At 35.1% G+C, this 22401-nt stretch overlaps 2 protein-coding genes across 7 annotated transcripts in view; one reads left to right on the forward strand and one right to left on the reverse strand.

The window, feature by feature from the left end:
• Positions 1 to 495, reverse strand: part of ddx59 (DEAD (Asp-Glu-Ala-Asp) box polypeptide 59) — a 7237-nt gene extending 6742 nt beyond the window's left edge. The window contains exon 1 of the mRNA XM_084117705.1: positions 1 to 495. This exon is cut by the window's left edge and continues 453 nt beyond it. Coding sequence (XP_083973831.1) covers positions 1 to 339 — 339 coding nt within the window. The 5' untranslated portion in view covers positions 340 to 495.
• A 1120-nt stretch (positions 496 to 1615) lies between these two features.
• The window catches only part of camsap2a (calmodulin regulated spectrin-associated protein family, member 2a), a 40722-nt gene continuing 19936 nt past the window's right edge, over positions 1616 to 22401 (forward strand). For all 6 annotated transcript variants that reach the window (XM_084117554.1, XM_084117555.1, XM_084117556.1 and 3 more), the window contains exons 1-2: positions 1616 to 2194; positions 10674 to 10933. In XM_084117554.1, coding sequence (XP_083973680.1) covers positions 2056 to 2194; positions 10674 to 10933 — 399 coding nt within the window. In that variant the 5' untranslated portion in view covers positions 1616 to 2055. The remainder of the gene's footprint in view (positions 2195 to 10673; positions 10934 to 22401) is intronic.

Here is a 22401-nt window from a genome sequence, read left to right on the forward strand (position 1 = left end):
GCAGATGTATTCTCCATATCGGCCGCACATGACGCACACAGGTTCTCCTGGCTCTGGCCATCTCTGGTTCTTCTTGAAGGACTTCACTGGTTCCTCCTCTTCATCAGACTCTGTCTGAGCGGGTTCCTCTTCTGTTTCAATATTCACAGTCTCGTCTGGAGGACAGAGGTCAGATGGAGATGTAGAAACAGTGTCTATGTCAGTTGGAGATGTAGAAACAGTGTCTAGGTCAGATGGAGATGTAGAAACAGTGTCTTCAGGTGTCGTTTTGCTTCTCTTGGGGTTCTGCTGATGAGACTCAGGGGCTCTCTTGATCTTTAGCGATCTCGGCATAAACATTTTCTGCCCACATTCACCACACAGATACTAACTAAAACAAAAGAAAAGAAAAGAAAAGAAAAGCGATGGTTATATATATTGTGGAAACGCTTTATTTCAGAGAACCCGAGATCTGTAGACGCAAGGGAACCGCTTCCAAAAAAGTCGCGTAGATGTGACGTCATGTAAACATTACTGTAAAGCTGGGCATTGTAGTTTTTAAAGATTTAAGAACTCTGTAGCAATAACCTGAATATACGTTAGTATTATACTTATTAAATCAGTTCATAATATATAATTGAACTACTAAGATTATAAAGCATATATTTATGTATATCTTCGCAAGATTTAAAGGTCAGTCAGATTATTCCGAATTTTAGATTTATGAAATTGACCTGGACAAAGTATTGTACTAAAGTGTAATTAATTAAATATGATATCATTGTACTTATGATAACTGGTTATAAACAACAACAACAACAACAACGACAACAGAAATAATAATAATTTCATATCAAAAGTTATTATATCAGTTCATAACGCATAATTAATATATATATATATATATATATATATATATATATATATATATATATATATAAATAAATAAAGTCCATATAAGTCCCGTATAAAAGTTAATGCATATTCGGCAAGACTTAAAAACTCAATAAGATAAATATTTGACTTTATTGAAAAACATTTACCTGCGCTGTGTATTGTATTTTTGTGTGTTTATTAATTGCATACGACAATATTGTACTAATTATATCTGCTTATAATAATTCATAATTAATAATTATTAGCCTATTATTATTTCACAATCAAAAGCCATATGTTTTTAATTTGTATATATCTTTGTACAGAACATTGGAGAACTAAGGGTCACTAAAATAATAATTGTATTATTAATTATATTTTAATATTTTAGATTTTGGCGAACCGCGCGTGTGCAGATGGGTCAGCAGTAGGCTCGTGGTGAATATTGTATTTTCAATTATTATTATTTATTCTTTTCTTTTTTTTACCAGCAGACCAAACATTGTGAATTTTCCCTTAAAAAGGAAATAAATAAAGTGTATTTAATCTAAAGTTAATGATTTACTCCATCACACGCTTTTACTATTAACAAAATACAATAAATTGCATCAAGATTTTTATTTAAAAAAAATATTTTATTTGCATTTATGTGAATTTAGAGTATTTTAATAACATCTGTATTAAATTTCACTGGATCCAATGTCCAATTTCTGGCAGCTTTGGGTTGTTGGCGTGTTGGGCGGAGCGCGCATGCGCAGATGACTTAGTCTCACTCACTGCTGCAGGGAGCCCGACCGCAGGACGCTGGATGAATAGAGGGAGAATAACCGTAAATATCCAGATGGGAATATGTGGGCAGAGCATGGCGAGGTCCTAAACAAGACAAAGACTTTTTAGATAGCGACACTTCGCCCGCCTCTTCTAAATCGGAACATGCGGGATTATTAAGAAGAAAAACAGCCGATTTCAAATGGGGTACCAGAATGGATGAAGCTCTATGGGCAGAACCCCACTTTTATTGCCGAATTTGATGTGAAAATAAGCCCAGCCGAGTGTTTTAACAGCGCTATGACACATGTATGATACAAAATCTAATGTATATGTGAGAGATAAAAAGAAAAAAGTAAGCTTTGAGGCATTGAATTCCTTCGGAGAGATGTCATCGTTGTGAGTACTGGATGTGACACTGCCGCTGTGAATATGGGAGATCTGACCGACTCCAGGGACCCGAAAAAGACTTTCATTGTTCCTACCATCAAGTCTTTTGATCATTATGATTTTAATAGAGCAAAAATCAGAGCAAGCCTCACATGGCTGGTGGCCAAAGCCTTTGGTACAGGTAGGTGGCGTGCTTCTCTTTCTCCACCGGCCATCATCTTTGTCTCTTGATTTCATTGCCAATGTGTTGCTTTGAATGCATTTGATATCAAATTGAAATAAAATCAGATTTTATATATATATATATATATGCATGTTATAATCAGAGGGCTAATGATTGCATTTTGCTCATGGACTGAGTCTGACAGGATTTTGTATTATATTGTTACATAATATTAATATTCAACAATTGCAATATATAATTTCAAACTGCTTCATAAAAAGCTTCTGTTTATCCAGTACTGAATGGTGTAATATAAAATGTTAGAATCCAACACTAACAAAACACGTTCTGCCATGCTTTTTTCTTTTCTTTTTTTGTTTGGAAATGTAACATGGTAATACCTTGGAGTACCTTGTAAATATAACCGTATGAATTCATATATGAATATGCAAACAGTTCAGTATTAGCATGTAGTGTTGGCAGAATCATTATTAAACATTATACACCTTATACAACATATAGACTACACAATATTTTTGATTGCATATATAAAACATGGTCTTGTGATGGCCTTTCTTATTTGGAAACAAATCCTTGTGAAAAAGAAATACACTTAAGCATACTTTTAAAATGAGAAATAACATGCTTTAAGAATATACTCTAGTGCGAACTGAATGTAATGTTTCCGGACACAAATTTTAATGTTTTTTTGTAATTAAATGAAAATGTATTATAGTTTATTATTAATTTATAGTACATTTATATTACATGCAATTAGTTGAACTTTGTCCCAATTAACCCTTCTGCTTCCTAATGGACATTTTTGTCTTTTTCATTTTTGTTTTTCATTTTTGTTAATGCCAACTGCATACATGTTGGCACAAGTGTGTATTTTTATTGGAATTTTACTACTTCACCCCCATAAATCTATTTTACACAAAATAGTTCCACTCAGGACCTTAAGGACAAAATGTCCCCATTAAAACTGCAATTTTTAATCCCAGGGTCATTGATACAGTCTCTGTTAATAGGCTTTCATTCTGTTGGCAAGGCTTCAAAATTTGTATTTTTACTATTTTTTACCAGATGGTGCCATTTTATCAGGTTTGGCCTATAAAGCAAACACTCGCTTTATTCCTGTTTTGTGCTTCTGCACATTATAGAGCCAAATTGGATAAATTATGCAGGTATAATTATGTGGGTGTGTTGGTATGGATGTCAGAGAGTTTGTATATGTGTAATAAAAAAATTGTGTGTTTGTGTAATATTTGAGAGAGGAAAGCTTTGGTACTGTGCCCATACAAAATCTTACTGAAAGCTCTTTTTTTTTTTTTTGAGATCTCAACCTCAAATTTGGACCACAACGTGTTTAGATTAATGGCCTTGATTTAGTTTTACATGTTTTTTTAAAAAATATATATTTTATATAAAATAATGTTCATAAATCATTTTCATAAACTTAAACCTCTATAACTTTTTGTTTCACTTCTTTAACTTTTGTTTTTTACTTCAATGAAAACTGACCCAAACTTAAGTCTGTGCACCAAAGCTTAACATTTTTATTACAGTTTTTTGACATGGACATTTTTTGTCTTCTAAGGACCTCAGAGTAACTTTTTTCAATTTCATAAATATTTCTTGATACAATATTTCATAGTGTTCTACCGACAAGAATTTAAGTAAACTAAAATATACTTTAATGTCATTTCTATTGATAATAGTATGTCATGTATTTAACTCTCTGCTTCTGTTTGCATGGCGATTGGCGATCAAAAATGGCAGATTGTTTTTTTTTTTTTTTCATTTAAATGAATGTATTATATTTTAGTTTGCTAATGTTGTTATTGAATATTTTGTATTTTTAGGTACTAAAAATAGTACTTTTTTTTTTTAGGTATTTTTATAGTACTAAATTATATTTATATGAAATATATATATTTTACAAAGCATGTTTTACTCTAAAACTATGAGAAAATCAAAGCCATAAGGCTAAACAAGTTTTGTTCCAAATTTAAGGTTGATATCTCAAAAAATGAGCTTTCAATACGATTTTGTTAGGGCGCAGTACCAAACGTTTCCACTAGATGATATTCGTCTCCTATTTGTTTCCAATACGGTTTTTAAACCGTGAACAATACAAGTGTGACTATTTTTTTCAGGAACATTTAACCTTTTCGAATCATGTCCATAGCAAGTGCCAGAACCTTTACCAAGTTTCGTACCATTCCGATGAAGTAAAAAATTATATATAAAAAAAAAAAGTAGCCTACAATTTTTCAGTCAAAAATTACTGAAGAGCACCAGAGGGTTAAATATATTTGCCATTACACGTTTGCTATGATGAAGATGAATTTAGTTAATTTAAAATATAATAATTTAAAATATAATATTGAATAACACACTACAGAATTACAGAAATGATATTCAAGAACTTTACAAGTGCTTTAGTCAACACCTTACAATAAGTGCACTTCTTAAAAGCACAAAAAAAGATTATTCAAACAATTATTTAAAATGTAAAGTAAATCTTTTAATTTGACATTATTACAAAGTGCACATTTTAAAAATGTACTTAAGTGTTAAGAAACATAGTCATGAAAGTGTACTGTCTTTAAGTACATTAAGTGGCCTTTTCATCAATATATTATTTGCAAGTACATTTTTAAAAATATATATTTTTAAGATTTGAAGTACATTTCAAATTATTTATTTTATGTATTAATTATGTATTTCCAATACACTTCTTTTTCATAAGGAGATTGACTTTCAGTGCAACTTGATATCAAAACATTAGTCAGAAAATCAATAAACAAAAACCAAAATGTGATATATGAGCCACAGAGTTCAAAAGTGTTCATTGACACTGTGGTGAACAACGTGACAGATTGTCAGCTCATAGTTAGTCACTTTGTGTGCTAAATTTGACCATATGATGCTCATAAATGTAGTTCATATCCAATCAAATCTGCACAAGCTTGACATCTAGATTGACAGATTGACGTCCGTGTTTATTCGCTAGCTAGTAAGTCACTGTACTGTATGTTTAGTTTAACATTGTGCAGACCCGTTGTGATTGGCTAACTGATGTATCCACCAGCCATCTGGTCTCCTTTAGGTCCTCTCATTAAAATGCACAGTCAGGTCTTCAGGCTCATGTGCGACGCAAATGACATCTCTTCCTGTCAGAATGGTTATTGTTTAGCATCTCTGATTTAAAGTGACCTTAAACTCGAAGAACAAAACACTGAACTCGAGGGTGAGGATATGGAAATGCTCAGTAGTTTGATTGACAGGCCTTAAAGGGTGTTGTTGACCCATTTGTTGACTTGTCTTGAGGTGTAACCTTAGGACAGATGATAGTACAACTGATAAAAGGCTGTTTCTACACAAATAATGATTTAATCAACACATTTCAGACCACAATAGTAATATTTGAAACATAATGTAAGTAGGGCTTATATGCATGATGCCGCCAGTTAAAATGAAATACAAGTGGTTATTTTTAATGAATGAGTGGTCAGCTTAAAGTCCATTAAAGCTTTTCCATTGATCCAGTTTGGTCAGTTGGGACAGATAGAGATAATAAATTGCTCATTTAATGGCATGCACTCTGTTCTCTTTCCATCTCCTGAATGCATTCTTTCTTGATCGCACGTTAGTTTCTGAAAACGGAACGGTTTTTTACTTCTTAATTGTGAAAATTAATGTGTGAAATAAAACTCAAAGGATCAACTCAAAGGACTTTCTTCTGTCAGCCAAACACAGTCAGATATATTTATAAAAAATCTTGCTCTTTCCAGTTTTATAATGTCATTGAATAGCGCCTGAGTTTTTGAAGCTCCAAAAAGTGCATCCGTCCTTCATAAAAATAATTCATATGTCTCCAGTGGGTTAATAAATGCCTTCTCATATGTTGGGACAGAGGTCAACCGTCTGCCAGAACTCGACTCTCAACGCACATATGGCCCGGAAGTTTATAGTTCAGATATAAACACTGATGTCAAAACAGAGCAAATCACCTTTTGAAGTAGCCTGGAAATCCAGACCTAAATCTGAAAGATTAATGGTCTGGCATCGACTAATGAAAATCGGCCAGCTCGAGGGGCGGCACCAAGCATGCATTTGAAAATCTCACTGCATGCAATTGGATAACACTACGACCAGTCACAACAATAAACCCCGTACGCTTAGCTACCAGCGGAGCTAACTGGTAGATTAGACTCTTGCCGTATCTGGTCGGTAAAACAGCAAAAATGCCATTCTTGCAAAGGAACGATTTTAGGAAGTCTTTATGAGTAAGTCATTGAATCATTTATTCATTCAAATCAATTATTTGTAAAATATTCATTCTTATTAATATATATATATATATACACTCACCTAAAGGATTATTAGGAACACCTGTTCAATTTCTCATTAATGCAATTATCTAATCAACCAATCACATGGCAGTTGCTTCAATGCATTTAGGGGTGTGATCCTGGTCAAGACAATCTCCTGAACTCCAAACTGAATGTCAGAATGGGAAAGAAAGGTGATTTAAGCAATTTTGAGCGTGGCATGGTTGTTGGTGCCAGACGGGCCGGTCTGAGTATTTCACAATCTGCTCAGTTACTGGGATTTTCACGCACAACCATTTCTAGGGTTTACAAAGAATGGTGTTAAAAGGGAAAAACATCCAGTATGCGGCAGTCCTGTGGGCGAAAATGCCTTGTTGATGCTAGAGGTCAGAGGAGAATGGGCCGACTGATTCAAGCTGATAGAAGAGCAACTTTGACTGAAATAACCACTCGTTACAACCGAGGTATGCAGCAAAGCATTTGTGAAGCCACAACACGCACAACCTTGAGGCGGATGGGCTACAACAGCAGAAGACCCCACCGGGTACCACTCATCTCCACTACAAATAGGAAAAAGAGGCTACAATTTGCACGAGCTCACCAAAATTGGACAGTTGAAGACTGGAAAAATGTTGCCTGGTCTGATGAGTCTCGATTTCTGTTGAGACATTCAGATGGTAGAGTCAGAATTTGGCGTAAACAGAATGAGAACATGGATCCATCATGCCTTGTTACCACTGTGCAGGCTGCTGGTGGTGGTGTAATGGTGTGGGGGATGTTTTCTTGGCACACTTTAGGCCCCTTAGTGCCAATTGGGCATCGTTTAAATGCCACGGCCTACCTGAGCATTGTTTCTGACCATGTCCATCCCTTTATGACCACCATGTACCCATCCTCTGATGGCTACTTCCAGCAGGATAATGCACCATGTCACAAAGCTCGAATCATTTCAAATTGGTTTCTTGAACATGACAATGAGTTCACTGTACTAAAATGGCCCCCACAGTCACCAGATCTCAACCCAATAGAGCATCTTTGGGATGTGGTGGAACGGGAGCTTCGTGCCCTGGATGTGCATCCCACAAATCTCCATCAACTGCAAGATGCTATCCTATCAATATGGGCCAACATTTCTAAAGAATGCTTTCAGCACCTTGTTGAATCAATGCCACGTAGAATTAAGGCAGTTCTGAAGGCGAAAGGGGGTCAAGCACAGTATTAGTATGGTGTTCCTAATAATCCTTTAGATGAGTGTATATATATATATATATATATATATATATATATATATATATATATATATATATATATATATATATATATATTAAATAGACTGCAGCAATTAATATTTGGTCAGATCCTCTAGTAATTTACATGTTATTTTATTTAGTTATTTAGATCTGTTTGAAACCAAAACAAATTGTGATTCTCAATTTATCTAGAATCGTGCAGCTCTAACTATTACTAACTTTGTCCCCCTAATAAAAAGTCTAAAATTGTATTTAATAGTGTCATCAGTATTAGAATCGGTGACCTTCTTTCATAGCACTTATACCAAACACCAAACATAACACCAAAAATATTTTATGTATTTATGTTGTTTCGACATTAATTTACAGATTCAATGTGAAAATATATTTTTGATAACAGTGTAATATAATATTAGGTGGGAATAATCATAATTAAATACAGAAATCTCTATAATTATTTAGATAATCTTTTTATTGATTGACAGTCCTATATATGTATGTAATATTTGTATCAGATTTTCCTGGACCTACTGTGTATGTAAAATAATTTACTGTATTATTGTGTACTTGCTGTATTTATGTACTTTAAAAGGTAAAATAATCAGTTTTTACAATGTTTTTGACTAAATGAAAATATTTTTAACGATTAAATGCATCAAAAAAAAATCATAAAAAAGCAATTTTTGCCTAAACATGTTTTTCTTAAAACAATTTAATTGCATCAAAGACTGTGAATTGTGACGACGCAAATTAATAGTTGAATCTGATTCACTTTTGAACAACTTCACAGATGTAACCAAATGCAGCGGACTCGCAGAAATTTATTACAAAGTGTATTAAAATCATTGGAATATTTACAATATTGCTTAATTGTATATTGCCAGCTAAATCATTGTGAATATACCATGATTATTGGACGTATTATTCAGAATATAAACACCTGTGCAGTTCCTCTCTCGCCTTCTGTGTTTCTCCATCTGTCTTTGATGAAGCTCGTGAGGAGCTCCTGGCTACATACGTATGGCAGGGGAATCGATCTGCCTCCCTATTGTTGCCATGGCAACCGCGGTCCGGCTCCACACACTCATATTTTTGACTTACGTTGTCAACGCCTTGTGGCTCTGATACCATCAGTGAAATGTTTGATCTATTGTTTTATGATAAAGAGCCATTTTAAAACCTTTCATGATAGCTATTAAGTAACATTTAAGGTAGTTTCCATTCCATTTTTTTCCACGTCTCAAATGAAGGCATTCATTTGTACAGACTGAGTGGTTCAAATCTTTTTTATCATTACCACAATCAGGTTCAATCATGAAATTGAAACCATGTGCAGGTAATAAGGATGTGTGTGGACTCAAGCGTTCTCTCAAGCTCTCACCCTTCTCCATAAATAGCTAAACATCTCGGTTCTCCATGGATACTGTGACCTCATTCGGATCTGTGAACCCATTTATTCTGTCAGCGTGTTAACTCATGATTATGATATTTTTGATATTGTAGCTGTTTGGTAGACACCGCTAGACCTCGCTTCCTTTAAGGGCTGTCTCCTTTTCCTCATCTTCCCGGGTGAGAGTAAATGACACCTTGCACTGAGGATCGGAAAACACCAAGCCGAGTTTTAGCCATGTTTAGCTGTTCTGGAGATGAAAAGTAAAGTACTTAGATCTTTGAAATTCAGAAAAAAATCTCGCCGACTGTAAGTGAAAAAAGTAATATTAATCAATTTCACCAGATTCTTTTGTGAATTTTGCAATCAAAATGTCAAATTTTGTGGCAGTAATTTCCAGAATTAGGAAAATTTGCATATACGAGCAAAATGCAGAAAGCTTATTTTTTAATCTCAACAAAAACTTTACAATTTTTGTAATTATTATTTATTTTTTTGGTTTAAAAAGTAAGAACAGTCCAAGTACCGCTAATTCCGCATTTTTATTTTTCACATCTTATTTTCTCATTCATGCATGTTTCTTTATTACACAAATTTGTCAGCAACTGAAAGTATTGCTGTGTTTTTTGCGATTATTTTGCAGTTAAATGGCGAATAATGCTGGATTGCAAAAAAAGTGACATTTTGTCCACAATCGTGGAATTGCGAAAAACTGGTGGGACTGATTAATATGATTAATATTATGTACGATATTTAGGTTTAAATACCAATGCTGATAAGCTGATCATTATTTTTGTTATGGCCAATAACCAATAAATAGCCGATAATACAATTCTGTACTATTTTGTACTGTGCTGTTTGCAATTATTTTGCAGTCAAGTGGTAAATATTGGTTGGTTTTTGTGTTTCGCTATCGCGGAACCGTGAAAAACTGGAGGGACAGGTTAATATTATGAATATTATGTACTATTTAGGTTTAAATACCAATGCTGATAAGCCAATAATTATGTATTATTTAAGTTATGGATGAAAAAACAATAAATAGCTGATATTACAATTCTATACTATTGTCTAAATAAATAATAAACTAAAATCAATCTTTGCTAATTTACAATGCATCACAGCATTGTAATGTTCAGTATGAAAAAACTGGTGAAACATCATTTTGAACAAAATCAGGCAAAAAACGAAGTTCGTTTGGAGTCTTTCAGGAGTTCGAAACAGCTTGCCAAAGCAAACTTTCCGGAAAAGTTTGCTCCGGCTAGTGAACACCTATGTACCGTCATTGGTGATTTTGTAATAGGTAGGTGTGGCTCCGAGGCTCCGCATTCCTTGACATGGAATATACATATTTACATATTCACCTAAACGCCACTCTCATCAGTGTCAGGATATTTGCTAACATGTATTTCGAACTTATCTTTACCCGTAAGTGAAGAAGGAAAAAGAACTTTGCTGTGAGTAAATCAGGACCTTTAGATGGCAGCAGCGGTAACTCTTGTTCTGTCATCTTGCAGACAGCGTTCCAGAAGACCTGAAAGAGCCCTTCTACAGGGACCAGTACGAGCAGGAGCACCTGAAGCCTCCAGTGGCCGATCTGCTGCTGTCGGCTGAGCTGTACTGTCGAGCAGGGAGTCTGATTCTGAAGAGCGACGCCGTCAAACCTCTGCTGGGTCATGACGCCGTCATCCAGGCTCTGGCTCAGAAGGGCCTGTACGTCACCGACCAGGAGAGACTGGTGACCGAGAGAGACCTGCAAAAGAAACCCATTCAGATGGTGAGAGAGAACCCTTTTACACATGTTCCTTTGGGTTATTATTGCCAGTATTAGACTCAAAGGTGTCGATAAAGGACCAAATCTCAGTTTCTTAAAGAGGCGGTATAATGCCCTTTTCACAGGATGTAAAATAAGTCTTTGATGTCCCCAGAGTGTGTATGTGAAGTTTTAGCTCAAAATATCTCACAGATATTTTTATATAGCATGTTAAAATTGTCAATTTTTGAGGGTGAGCAAAAACGCCCCGTTTTGTGTCTGTTCCTTTAAATGCAAATGAGCTGCTGCTCCCGGCACAGAGGGCGGAGCTTCAACAGCTTGCACTCACACAGACATGCACTGAAAATTTCAAAAACCTTTAGCCTTTTATGTTCAAACTGGATTCAGACAATGATGGAGAGACTCAAGAATAAGTGACAACATGTAGAATGCAACAGGACATTTCTGAATGGTTAGTTGATGAATTTATGTAGCTTATGTGTGTAGTTATCTTCTAGTCATTGATTAGCATATTCTGTCTTGATAATCTATAAATCGTGTTCCGGGGCCGGGGTTTATGTAAATTTTAGGGTTGGTGATGTCACTAACCCAGGAGGAAGCTCGTGTAGTCCCTACCAGCCGTTTGTAGTCCTTAAAAAGCGATTTCTTTAAAAGCAAATATCTCCCTTTGCTTTGAACTTTGGATTATATTGGCCGCGGCAATTGGTGCTAATGTAGGTTCCGTGGATTTGAGTCTGGCTTAATAAATAAAACAGCCACACAAAAACCTGCATCACTGAAAATTATGGATTGCATTGGCCTACAGTATATTAGTGTTTTTACATTTTAAATTATCGGTCTGCCAGATTTGAATTATCAGATTTTTTGACTTTCGAATGTGGTTGTCAATTTGTTACATATCCGACTGGCGTCTATTTAAGATAAATCCCACCTTTGAAAGGCATATGAAAACAAATGTACATGTTTGTCGACACCTTTTCTTACATTATATTTGTCATTCTGTGTTAAGCAGAAATACTACTAGAGATGCACTGATATTAAGATTATGCCCGATACGATAAACAAATTGATTATTTACTGATAAATAACTGATATTAAAATGAATTGTATGCAATTTTGTCTATATAAATAAAAAGTAAACCTGCAATCAATCATTTTAAATGCAACAAATGAATGTTGCCATCACAACATTATTAAGTACAGCATGAAAATGAATATTAATTTTGGATTTACAAAAGATTTTACAGTGTTTTGAAACACTCCTAAACTTTTAAGCCAGTGTTATTTATATACTATTATAATATTTATTAATATTTTGAGTTAGCTTTTATTTTTATATTTTCAGTTTTAATTTTAGTTCATTTTGTTATGTGCCATCTTTATTCGTTTTTTTGAATGTTTCTATTTAGCTTTCATTTATGTGTATTTCAGTTTTAGTTTTAGTATTTTTAGTAGTTCAACAAACTACTTGCCAAGGCGACATTTCTAACTTTCATTTAGAAAGTTCACTTTTTCGAAGTGCGTCACATTACTGAAGTAAAATGTGTTGTTTCGTACTTTCGTGTTGTCTTTAAACCAAAAGCAGCTTTTGAAAGGCACAGAATGTGCATTGGATAGACAACTTATAATTCTCTCCCTGTTTTATGTTTTTTATTTTGTCAATGTGTTTAATTAAAGACATATTTTGGGCTCATAGCATCTGCTTTAAAGATATAAAGAGTGCTGTTGTTGTGTGAGTGATTCCTGTTGATATTTAATTACCGCGCCGCTGTTTGCTGTGCCTCTGGCTTCCTCAGCCTCAACGGAGCGCATATCATCGCAAACAATCTCTTCGCTGCGTGAATAACCATTTTGCATAGTGCCAATAATGATACTTGTTACAATATTCTGTGCTCCCCATGGTAAATTGATTATTTTTATTATATTAAATGATCACATTGCTCGGCTGGTAGTTATTTCTCTACAATTTAGAGTCCCAGAGCTATTGTTTCTGCATGTAGCTGAACGCATAGCTGCGTTCATTGATTCAGGCTTGTATGGCTTGATCTCTTCTACAGACCAATGAACGTTTCAGCACCTTGAACTCACAGGCCGCAAATCCTCATTAGCATCAGAAAGCCGTCCATCTGTCTGCTGATCTGCACCAGCTCTGCTACTGTAAGCTGCCTGACTACAAGATCTGTCAGTCTTCCCATGCTCAACTTTAACCTGTTTAGCCTCGCGCCGTGGGTTGTTTGGCTATGGCTTTGTGGCTGCCCCGTTTTGAGAAAATGATGCTGTCTTTACATCATAGTGTAGAAATGTTTTATGCTTCCGTTGGGTTATTATTGCCAGAATTAGACTCACTGAGGTGTCGTAAAGGACCCATATCTCAGTTTCTTAGCTGCATTTTGGCTTTTCAACTAATATCCCTGAAGTTAAACCCTAGATTATGTTGGAGCTTTGGTGCGGCAATTGGTGCTAATATAGGTAATGTGGGTTTGAGTCTGGCTTGTGAATTTTATAAAATAGCCACACAAAAACCTGCATCACTGAAATTATGGATTGTATTGGCCTATTAGTGTTTATTAGTCTATTAGTCAGTCTGCCAGCATTTAGGGCTCTATGATTTCCGCAATGTGGAAAATGCGGACGGAATCTCGGAAAACTGAATTTACTGTATAACACGGAATTTGTCAATATTTTTTTTTATAAATAAATCAAAAATAGGTCAGTACACTTAAAAAAAATCTCGATATTGACTAGTGTCTGTGAATATTAAAGGAGAAGTTCACTTTTAAAATGAAAATTCTGTCATCATATAATCACCCTCATGTTGTTTCAAACCTGTATGAATTTCTTTCTTCTGCTGAACAGAAAGGAAGATATTTAGAAGAATATCAGTAACCAGGCAGTTTTTGGGTCCCATTGACTTCCATAGTAGGAAAAAAATATACTATGGAAGTCAATGGGACCCAAAAACTGTCTGGTTACTGACATTCTTCTAAATATCTTCCTTTCTGTTCAGCAGAAGAAAGAAATTCATACAGGTTTGAAACAACATGAGGGTGATTATATGATGACAGAATTTTCATTTTAAAAGTGAACTTCTCCTTTAAAGGGATACTCCACTTTTTTTGGAAATAGGCTCATTTTACAACTCCCCCAGAGTTAAACATTTGAGTTTTACCGTTTTCGAATCCATTCAGCCGAACTCTGGGTCTGGCGGTACCACTTTTAGCATAGCTTAGCATAGATCATTGAATCGGACAGGACCATTAGCATCTCTCTCAAAAAAATGACCAAAGAGTTTCGATATTTTTCCTATTTAAAACTTGACTCTTCTGTAGTTACATCGTGTACTAAGACCGACGGAAAATGAAAAGTTGTGATTTTCTAGGCTGATATGGCTAGGAACTATACTCTCATTCCTGCGTAATAATCAAGAAACTTTGCTGCCGTACCATGAGTCCAGCAGGCGTAATGATATGACGCAGCGCCTGAAAATAGTCCCCAGCTCGGTAACTTCCAACGTGACCGGGACTAAGTTTGTCTAACCTATTAGACCTATTTTCAGGCGCTGCGTCATATCATTACGCCTGCTGCACCCATGGTACTAAAACGGTCCAAAAATATTAATTTGCGAGTGATTATATTTTGGTGAGATCACCACTGTTAATAAAATAAGACGACGTGCAGCAAAGTTGCATTGGAAAAAACCTCACTGAGTTCGAGCGAGCGGCAAAATAAACACGGGAACAGCAAGGATCAGCATTCCGCGTCAGAAACGCACGTCAAACCAAAAAATATCAGGCTTTTTCAAAGCCCTCATCTCATGGAGACGTGTCAATAAATGAACATGCAAGTACTGTAAAAGTGCAGGGAGGAAGTGGATAAACTACAACAGATATCAGTTTGTGGACACAAACTAATCGTTAACAATTCTCGTTTTAATCGATACTGAAATGGATTCGTATTCTCAATATCTTTTCAATATTACTTTTATATACTGATATATTTATTCACTAAAAATGCTACATTTAGAGCCAGTTTACTTGGCTTATCTCCTGTTCTTTTGGGATGAAGGCGATAGGACACTGCTTTGGTTTTGATGACAGAGTCCTGCTGTTTTGCAGAAACCACACACATTAATAAGGTTTGACTGCATCAATTGAACGACTGCGGCGGTTTACCATCAATAATTCAGCGGGGCTTCTATTTTGGATGTGAGAGGCAAATCCTGTCAGAGTTTTGTGAGGTGATCAGAGTTTCATCTGCTTGTGCATTGAAATGTTCTTGAAAGTAAAAGTGCTTTAGCATAAACTTTTTCTTTTTTTTTTAAATCCAAGTTTTAGTTCACCCAAAAATGTAAATTCTGTCATTAATTACTCACCCTCATGTCGTTCCAAACCCATAAGGCTTTCGTTCATCTTCGGAACACAAATGAAAATATTTTTTAAATAAATTGGAGTGAGTTCTTTCCCTCCATTGACAGCTATGCAACTACCAGTTTGACGCTTCAAAAAAATCATAAAGAGATCGTATCCATATGAATTGAGTGGTTTAGTCCAAATTTTACAAAGAGACTCGATTGCTTTATATGATGAACAGATTGAATTTAGGCTTTTATTAAGATGTAAACATTCATCAACGCTCACATCAGTTATGATAAACGGAAGCTCAAGCATGCTTGCTTGACGTGCAATTAAAAAAAGAGAATCATTCTCGTGTTACGCAGCAAGTTTGAGCTTCCACAAGAACCAATGAGGTTTGTTCTCACGTGTCAAGTACCGTTGAGCTTCTGTTTATGCTGATCAATTTTTATATGTGAATAAAAGCCTAAATTCAATCTGTTCATCATATAAAGCGATTGATCAATTCATTTGGATTAGTTTTACGATCTCTTTAAGAACTTTTTGAAGCGCCAAAGTGGTAGTTGTGTAGACTGTCAATGGAGGGACAAAAATCTTTCAGAAGTAAAAAGATGTTCATTTGTGTTCCGAAGATGAACGAAAGTCTTACTGGTGAGTAATTAATGACAGAATTGTATTTAAATTTTTTTGTGGTGAACTAACCTTTTAAAACAGTAAAACATTTTTCATCTTCTCTCTGACCTTTCTAATTGAACAGCATTTTTGCTACTGTACCTTTAAGACTTTTTAAGACATTTAATATATGTAAATGACCTCTGTCGTCACTGGACGGTGATATGTGTTTATAGCTCTGACATTATAATTGTGACATTCTTAGTTTGCACATGAGCTGGATGGACTGTGTAGGAAGATTTGGAAATCTAACTCTTACTTTAGTTAAAAAATGTAAGGAAAGTCTTGTATGGGAAAATGTCTTTACTGCTTTCTCTCTCTGTCTCTCTCTCTCTAGTCTCTACTGAAGAATCGTATTTGCTACTGCAGCTGCCGCCCACCCACACACAACCCCACATTCATTCTACATTATAGACTCGCTCAAAAATACATGCATACGCACACATATGCAGCTCACACTCTCACCCACATAGTCACGCCACAGTGAGAAAAAAACGTCATAATAGTCATTGTGTTCAGGGTTTCACGTAATTTAACAGCGCGCATAGATCTGATACAACATGTAGATCTTTATTATAATATATCATTAAAATATTTTTTAAATATATATGCATTTTTAATTGTATATTTAATTTATGTACAATATTATAAGTTATATTAAAGATATACAATAAATTATATGCATATATTTATTCTCTAATATATACAATTATTTAAATTATATTAATTATATAGAATATGTTTTTATATATATATATATATATATATGTTTATATATATGTGTGTGTGTGTGTGTGTTTATATATATATATATATATATATATATATATATATATAATGTGTGTGTGTGTGTGTGTCTGACATTGTGAAAAATGAAAAAGCATTGCTTTGTTTAATTATATTTTTAATTTATATTTTATGAATAAATAAAATATATGTATTTTATTCTTTTATTTATATATATATATATATATATATATATAATGTTCTGTAGTGTATATAGCATATGTATGCATTTTAAAAATAAATGTTAATTTTATATTTAATTTACATTTTTACTATATATTTAATGAATATTTAATATATATTGTTAAACAATGTAATCACACTTCCTCTGTTAACAAACCCATATCCTCAAATATGATGTTCTTGTTTAATGAGACTGTATTTTCATGTTGGTACAAACTGCTCACCTGCATCGTTTTTCTGAGAATGAATTGTGCTTAATTAAGACTAATGAATGTTTTGACAAGTGTAAATTATAACACCAGAGATGCAAGAATCCAGCCTCTTAATGACATGATGCTATATCTGGCCCTGGCAGACAACGAGACAGAGTCACATTTAGTGCTGTGGGCTCCTCAGCGATGGGTGTTATTTACTTGCATGCACAGTAGGCAACTGATGATGTGAATTTTTTTTTTTCATTTTCTGAGGAAATATGCTCGGCCGTTATACAAAAAATGAACAGCGATGCGATGCAGCGACTACCTTTTGAGTCCTTTAGTTACCGTACTTTTAGCTGAAGTCCAGCTATCTGAATTTGAGCTGTCCAGTAACATATTTTATATGTAGTTTATATACATATGCATGCATGAACCCAAACTAAAGGTATTGCATTCGAGACGTAGACTTCTGCATAATTCACAAACCAGCGCAGTATGCACACTTGACCTACTTCATGTCTCTCCGCATCAGTGCTTGTTGATCATGAATAGAGACAGTACTTTTTGTTATTAGGTTCTTGTAAGTATTTACATTTGATTCGAGTATTTTGTGTGATAATTGTTACTTTACTGTCGCAGGCTCCCAGGGCGCACATGGTGATTGGGTATTTCCTGGTTTTCCGTTTTTTTAGATTTTTCCTATAATTAAAGCCACACCGCGGACTTTGTGACCTAAAGAGTTGACGCATACGAGTTATTTTAAATGATTCCTCAGGCCAATATACAGCGTTTGACACTATTAATGCTCCGAGCGGGGCTGCCCTCTTGAAATACCGCCTATGTAAGTTTGGAGAAGACGGACCGTCGTTGGCCAGGTCATGTGACCTGGAGAACGTATCGCTTTACGGCCATCACGTGACCATAGGCTCTGATATACTCATGGAGCAGACTTTTGCGACAGTGCTGCGGCGCTTGTGGCCTCTAGGGGCGCTAGACGTGAAAGTTACAGGTCTAGCGCCCGCAAAAGTTCCGCGGTGTGGCTTTAAGGGAATTTCTTCAAAATATTATTCTGATTTACTGGGGAAATGTGCATTTAATTCTTCTGTTATTTTAAATATTACATGTGGATGCTTGATGGTGAGTAAATAATAGGGATGTTCCGATAAGGATTTGTACAGTCGATAGATATGACTACTGATTTCTTGTCATCGTGATCCGCTGATACAGATCCCGATCATTCAAGCTTTATATAAGCTTTATATATATGAAATATCATGTTATGTTATGTGTGGGCTTGTTTGAATTGAGACAACCTGTTCTAAATAAAGACGTGTGATATACTATGGTTAATAAATGTTTTTGCAAAGTTACAAAGAAGAATGAGGCGCAATTGCCTCATCGGTATACTGTTTGCATGCACGTCGTGGTGACTTTTTACAGTTTTACGTCATTAAATTGCGATTGGTTCGTGACATCGGCCAAATTTAGTGACTACTGATCAAGTTATAGAATGTGATTATCGGCTGATACCAGTCTGTGGCCGATCGATTAGGGCGTCCCTAGTAAATGATGCCTAATTTAAATTTTTGGGTGAACCATTCTTTTACTTTTTATGTTATTAGGTTCTTGTTAGTATTTAAATTTGATCTGAGAACATTCTGTGCCATATTTTTCTCTATACTGTCGCAGGCTCCCAGGGCGCACATGGTGATTGGGTATTTCCTGGTTTTCTGCTTTTTGAGATTTTTCCTATAATTAAGGGAATTTCTTCAGAAGATTATTGTGATTTACTGGGGAAATGTACATTTAATTATTCTGTCATTTTAACTATTATATTTGGATGCTTGTTGGTGAGTAAGTGAGAGGGATGCTCCAGACAGGATTTTTAGTCTACACATCTACCGATTTCTTGTCATCATAATTGGCCGATATCGGTATCAGCATGATGACAAGAAATCAGTAGTCGTATTGACTGTAAAAATCCTGATCGGAGCATCCGTATCATTTTTACTGTACTGACAAAGGCTCCCAGGGCACGCATGGTGATTGGGTATTTTCTGCTTTCCCGCTTTTTGAGATTCTTCTCAAATTCTAATTAACTGTGAAGTCATGGCACTGTACTTTTCAATACTTCCAGCTCCAGTTTATTCTCATATAACTCATCCAGAGTTCTTCAACTCCTTTTTGTCGATACTCCCATATTAATCCTCATTCAACAGCCAGACAAACTTGACAATCAAATCCTAGCGGCGCTGCATCGTCACAAACAGTGACAGTTTCCCTTCTCCGCTGTTCACACATGCTCTGTTGCCATAGCAATGCCATGTAAAGACGGGAGGCAAGGTGGATCCATTAGTGCAAAGTGCAATTTAAATCCAAAAAGCCAAGGTAAAAGTAATCTTCAAATTGAGGATTAAAAGGCAAGGTTGCACAAAGCTATATCAGCATTATTCAGGCCTTTTGCTTTGCTCATGTCTTTCTTGGCGGGCTGCTATGATGTTTTTCTCTTCAAAAATCAGAATTAGCAGATCAAATATACCTCGACATGACAGGAAATCACTTTCTCTTATCTTAAATATGAAATGCTTACAATATTTGATGTGCCTTTTGGTTTCGCTCAAATGAGAGCGTCTAGGCAGGTGTTTCACCAATAGGTCCACTCGAAAGGAAGAAATGTGGTTTTGTGCCTTTGATTTAGTTCTCTGGCTGTCTTGGAGTGGTGAGGGAGCCCCAGAGGAGCATGTTTTCAGCCCGACTCCAACAAAAGCCTGTTTACAAAGAGCCGTTTCTAACGTTTCAGTGCTGTTTTTTTAGCGGCCACGGCTGGTATGTCTCTTCAGCATTTTCCTGCCTTAAATTTAGGACAAAGACGAGTCAGTTTCCTTGAATTGACTGTTGGAAAATAATTATTTTATTTTGTACGACTTTAAATTGTGTATTTAATGATTTTATTTATTTTTTTAAATCTTAAAGAAAATGTAGATTTAATGATTTATAATCTATTATAGGCCAAAGATTGGTTTATTCAGTATATTAAAGCTAATATTTTGCAAGTAAAATAAAGATAGTATATTAAAGCTAATAAGGAATATTTAGTATATTAAAGCTAATATTTTGATATTATTCCCAAAATAAGGTGCCTGACACTCAATCAGTGTATGTGAATGTAGTGTATGGCATATCAGTGTATACAGTCTATGGCATATCAGTGTATAAAGTATATGGCATATTTAATATTTTTTAATTTTTAATTTTAATTTCTGTTGTTTTCTCACCTAGATGTAGGGCTGCACAATTTGTAGAAAACATTTAATTTAGATTTTCTTTTTAATAAATGTAAAAAAATATATATATATATGTAAGCTTCATGTTTGCTGTGATTGTTTGTATATCAATATGGCTATAAAATAATAATAATTAGAATTAGAATTATTAGGGATGCACACTATATATCGGCCACTATATTGGTATCGGCCGATATATGATCAGTTTTAATGTTATCGTTAAGTCTGCAATATAGACTACATAAAACTGTAATTCAAATTTGTATACAAATTTGGATTTAGATTTATCAGCCAGTTTATCAGTTATTGGCTTTCTAATATAAAGAATTATCGGTATCAGCCAAAATGTTTATCAGTGCATCCCTAAGTCATTTTATAGTCATATTGATATAATAAGAACATTTGTGGTCAAATATGCATATATATATATATATAATATGTGTGTGTATGTGTATTTTTTTTCCAATTGAATAGTTGCCTTGAGTTTCATTAATTGCATCACGATGTTGGTTTCATTTCCATCAATCATGCAGCCCTACCCAGATGTTGGTATTTTTGTGTGCATTCGTGATGCCGTGCAGGGCAGTGACTGCTGGGAGTAGAAACAAGGGGCAGTGCTTTATGAGAAATTCATTACAGGACAATATCTCCTTTCTACAAGGACAGATAAATATGAAAAAGTTGTTTTTGTGGACACATGGGTTTTGCATTATATAACAGCCTAATTTTCTATTTGTGGGCTGTGTTTGTTTTAGATCTTCAACGAGAACATGATTATAAATGCATGATTTGAAAATACTTTCTGTAGGAAGTTATTAGTACATAAGAAAACACTTCACTTCATGGGTAAATTTGACTTCAGACGTGTTTGGTGTTCACATAAGAAACACAGGTTCAAATCCAACCTGCAACATCTGTCGATCTCATTCCCTATCTTGCAGTCATCATAAAAAAGCCCAAAAATTAATAAACCATTGAGCTATTGATCTCTGTTTTGAAGCTATTATGAATTATGACTTTTTCTCAAGTCAGAAGATCAAATCATTACACACAATCTGACCATTAACACCCATTCAAAATGTTTAATCAGTAAAAGGATTTATAAGTGTAATCCGCTTAAAGGAGAAGCCCAGCTCTTATGCAACAGACCGTCTTCTGTTTTTTCCTGCGATGAGACGTGGGAGTGTCACAGCTCATGCGGAGAGGAAATCAGACCCACTCAAGTGAGAAAAATCGCTGACTGAACAGCATAACTCAGTGTCACTGGGGTCCATCAGAGTGAATCTTTCCATCTAACCGCGTTCATACTCATCTGATGTGACAGAAAAGCTGTGCTGTGGCATTCTGAACTACCCGTTCAGCTGAACGAGCGCTCAGATTTACAGTTGAAAGGCCAGAACGTTTCCCAGCCAGCAAAAAGAGCAGCGCTTAGAAATGTATAAGATCTGCATTAAAAGTAATCTGCATATACAGTGATAAATATGCTGTAAATGAAATAATGATAAATGTGTTGTGAATTTTTTCTTACTATATATATATATATATATATATATATCAGTCAGTCAGCTGGAACTATAGTCACGTGAACACTGTTTATTAGCTCAACTCTTGTGATGTTTTCTGATTCAGTGTTTACCCACCAGTCCTTTCACTGAAACCAAATCAATATCCTCCTAGAGTGTCTTGTCTCTCTGTGAACACAAGGCTTTTAATAAGACAGCCACATTTTAATTTGTGGTCGAGATGGGGGGTTCATTTTTCATTTGCTTGTACCCAGAGGACATGGTGACCGTGATGGAGATGATCTGTTGTTTTGCTTGTTTATTTGAAATGGATAAATTGAGGGCAATGTCAATAGTGTTATTAGACACTTATGTTACCGGTTCTCGCAAGTGCATTCTTCTGCCGATGAGGACTAAGGACTGAGGAAAGATTTCTCCATGCAGATTTCTAGTAGGGTTGAAGTTGCTTCACATGGATTTGCTGCGCTGACCGGA

This window comes from Abramis brama (genome assembly GCF_963993115.1).
Source record: "Abramis brama genome assembly, chromosome: 6".
Lineage (NCBI taxonomy): Eukaryota > Metazoa > Chordata > Actinopteri > Cypriniformes > Leuciscidae > Abramis > Abramis brama.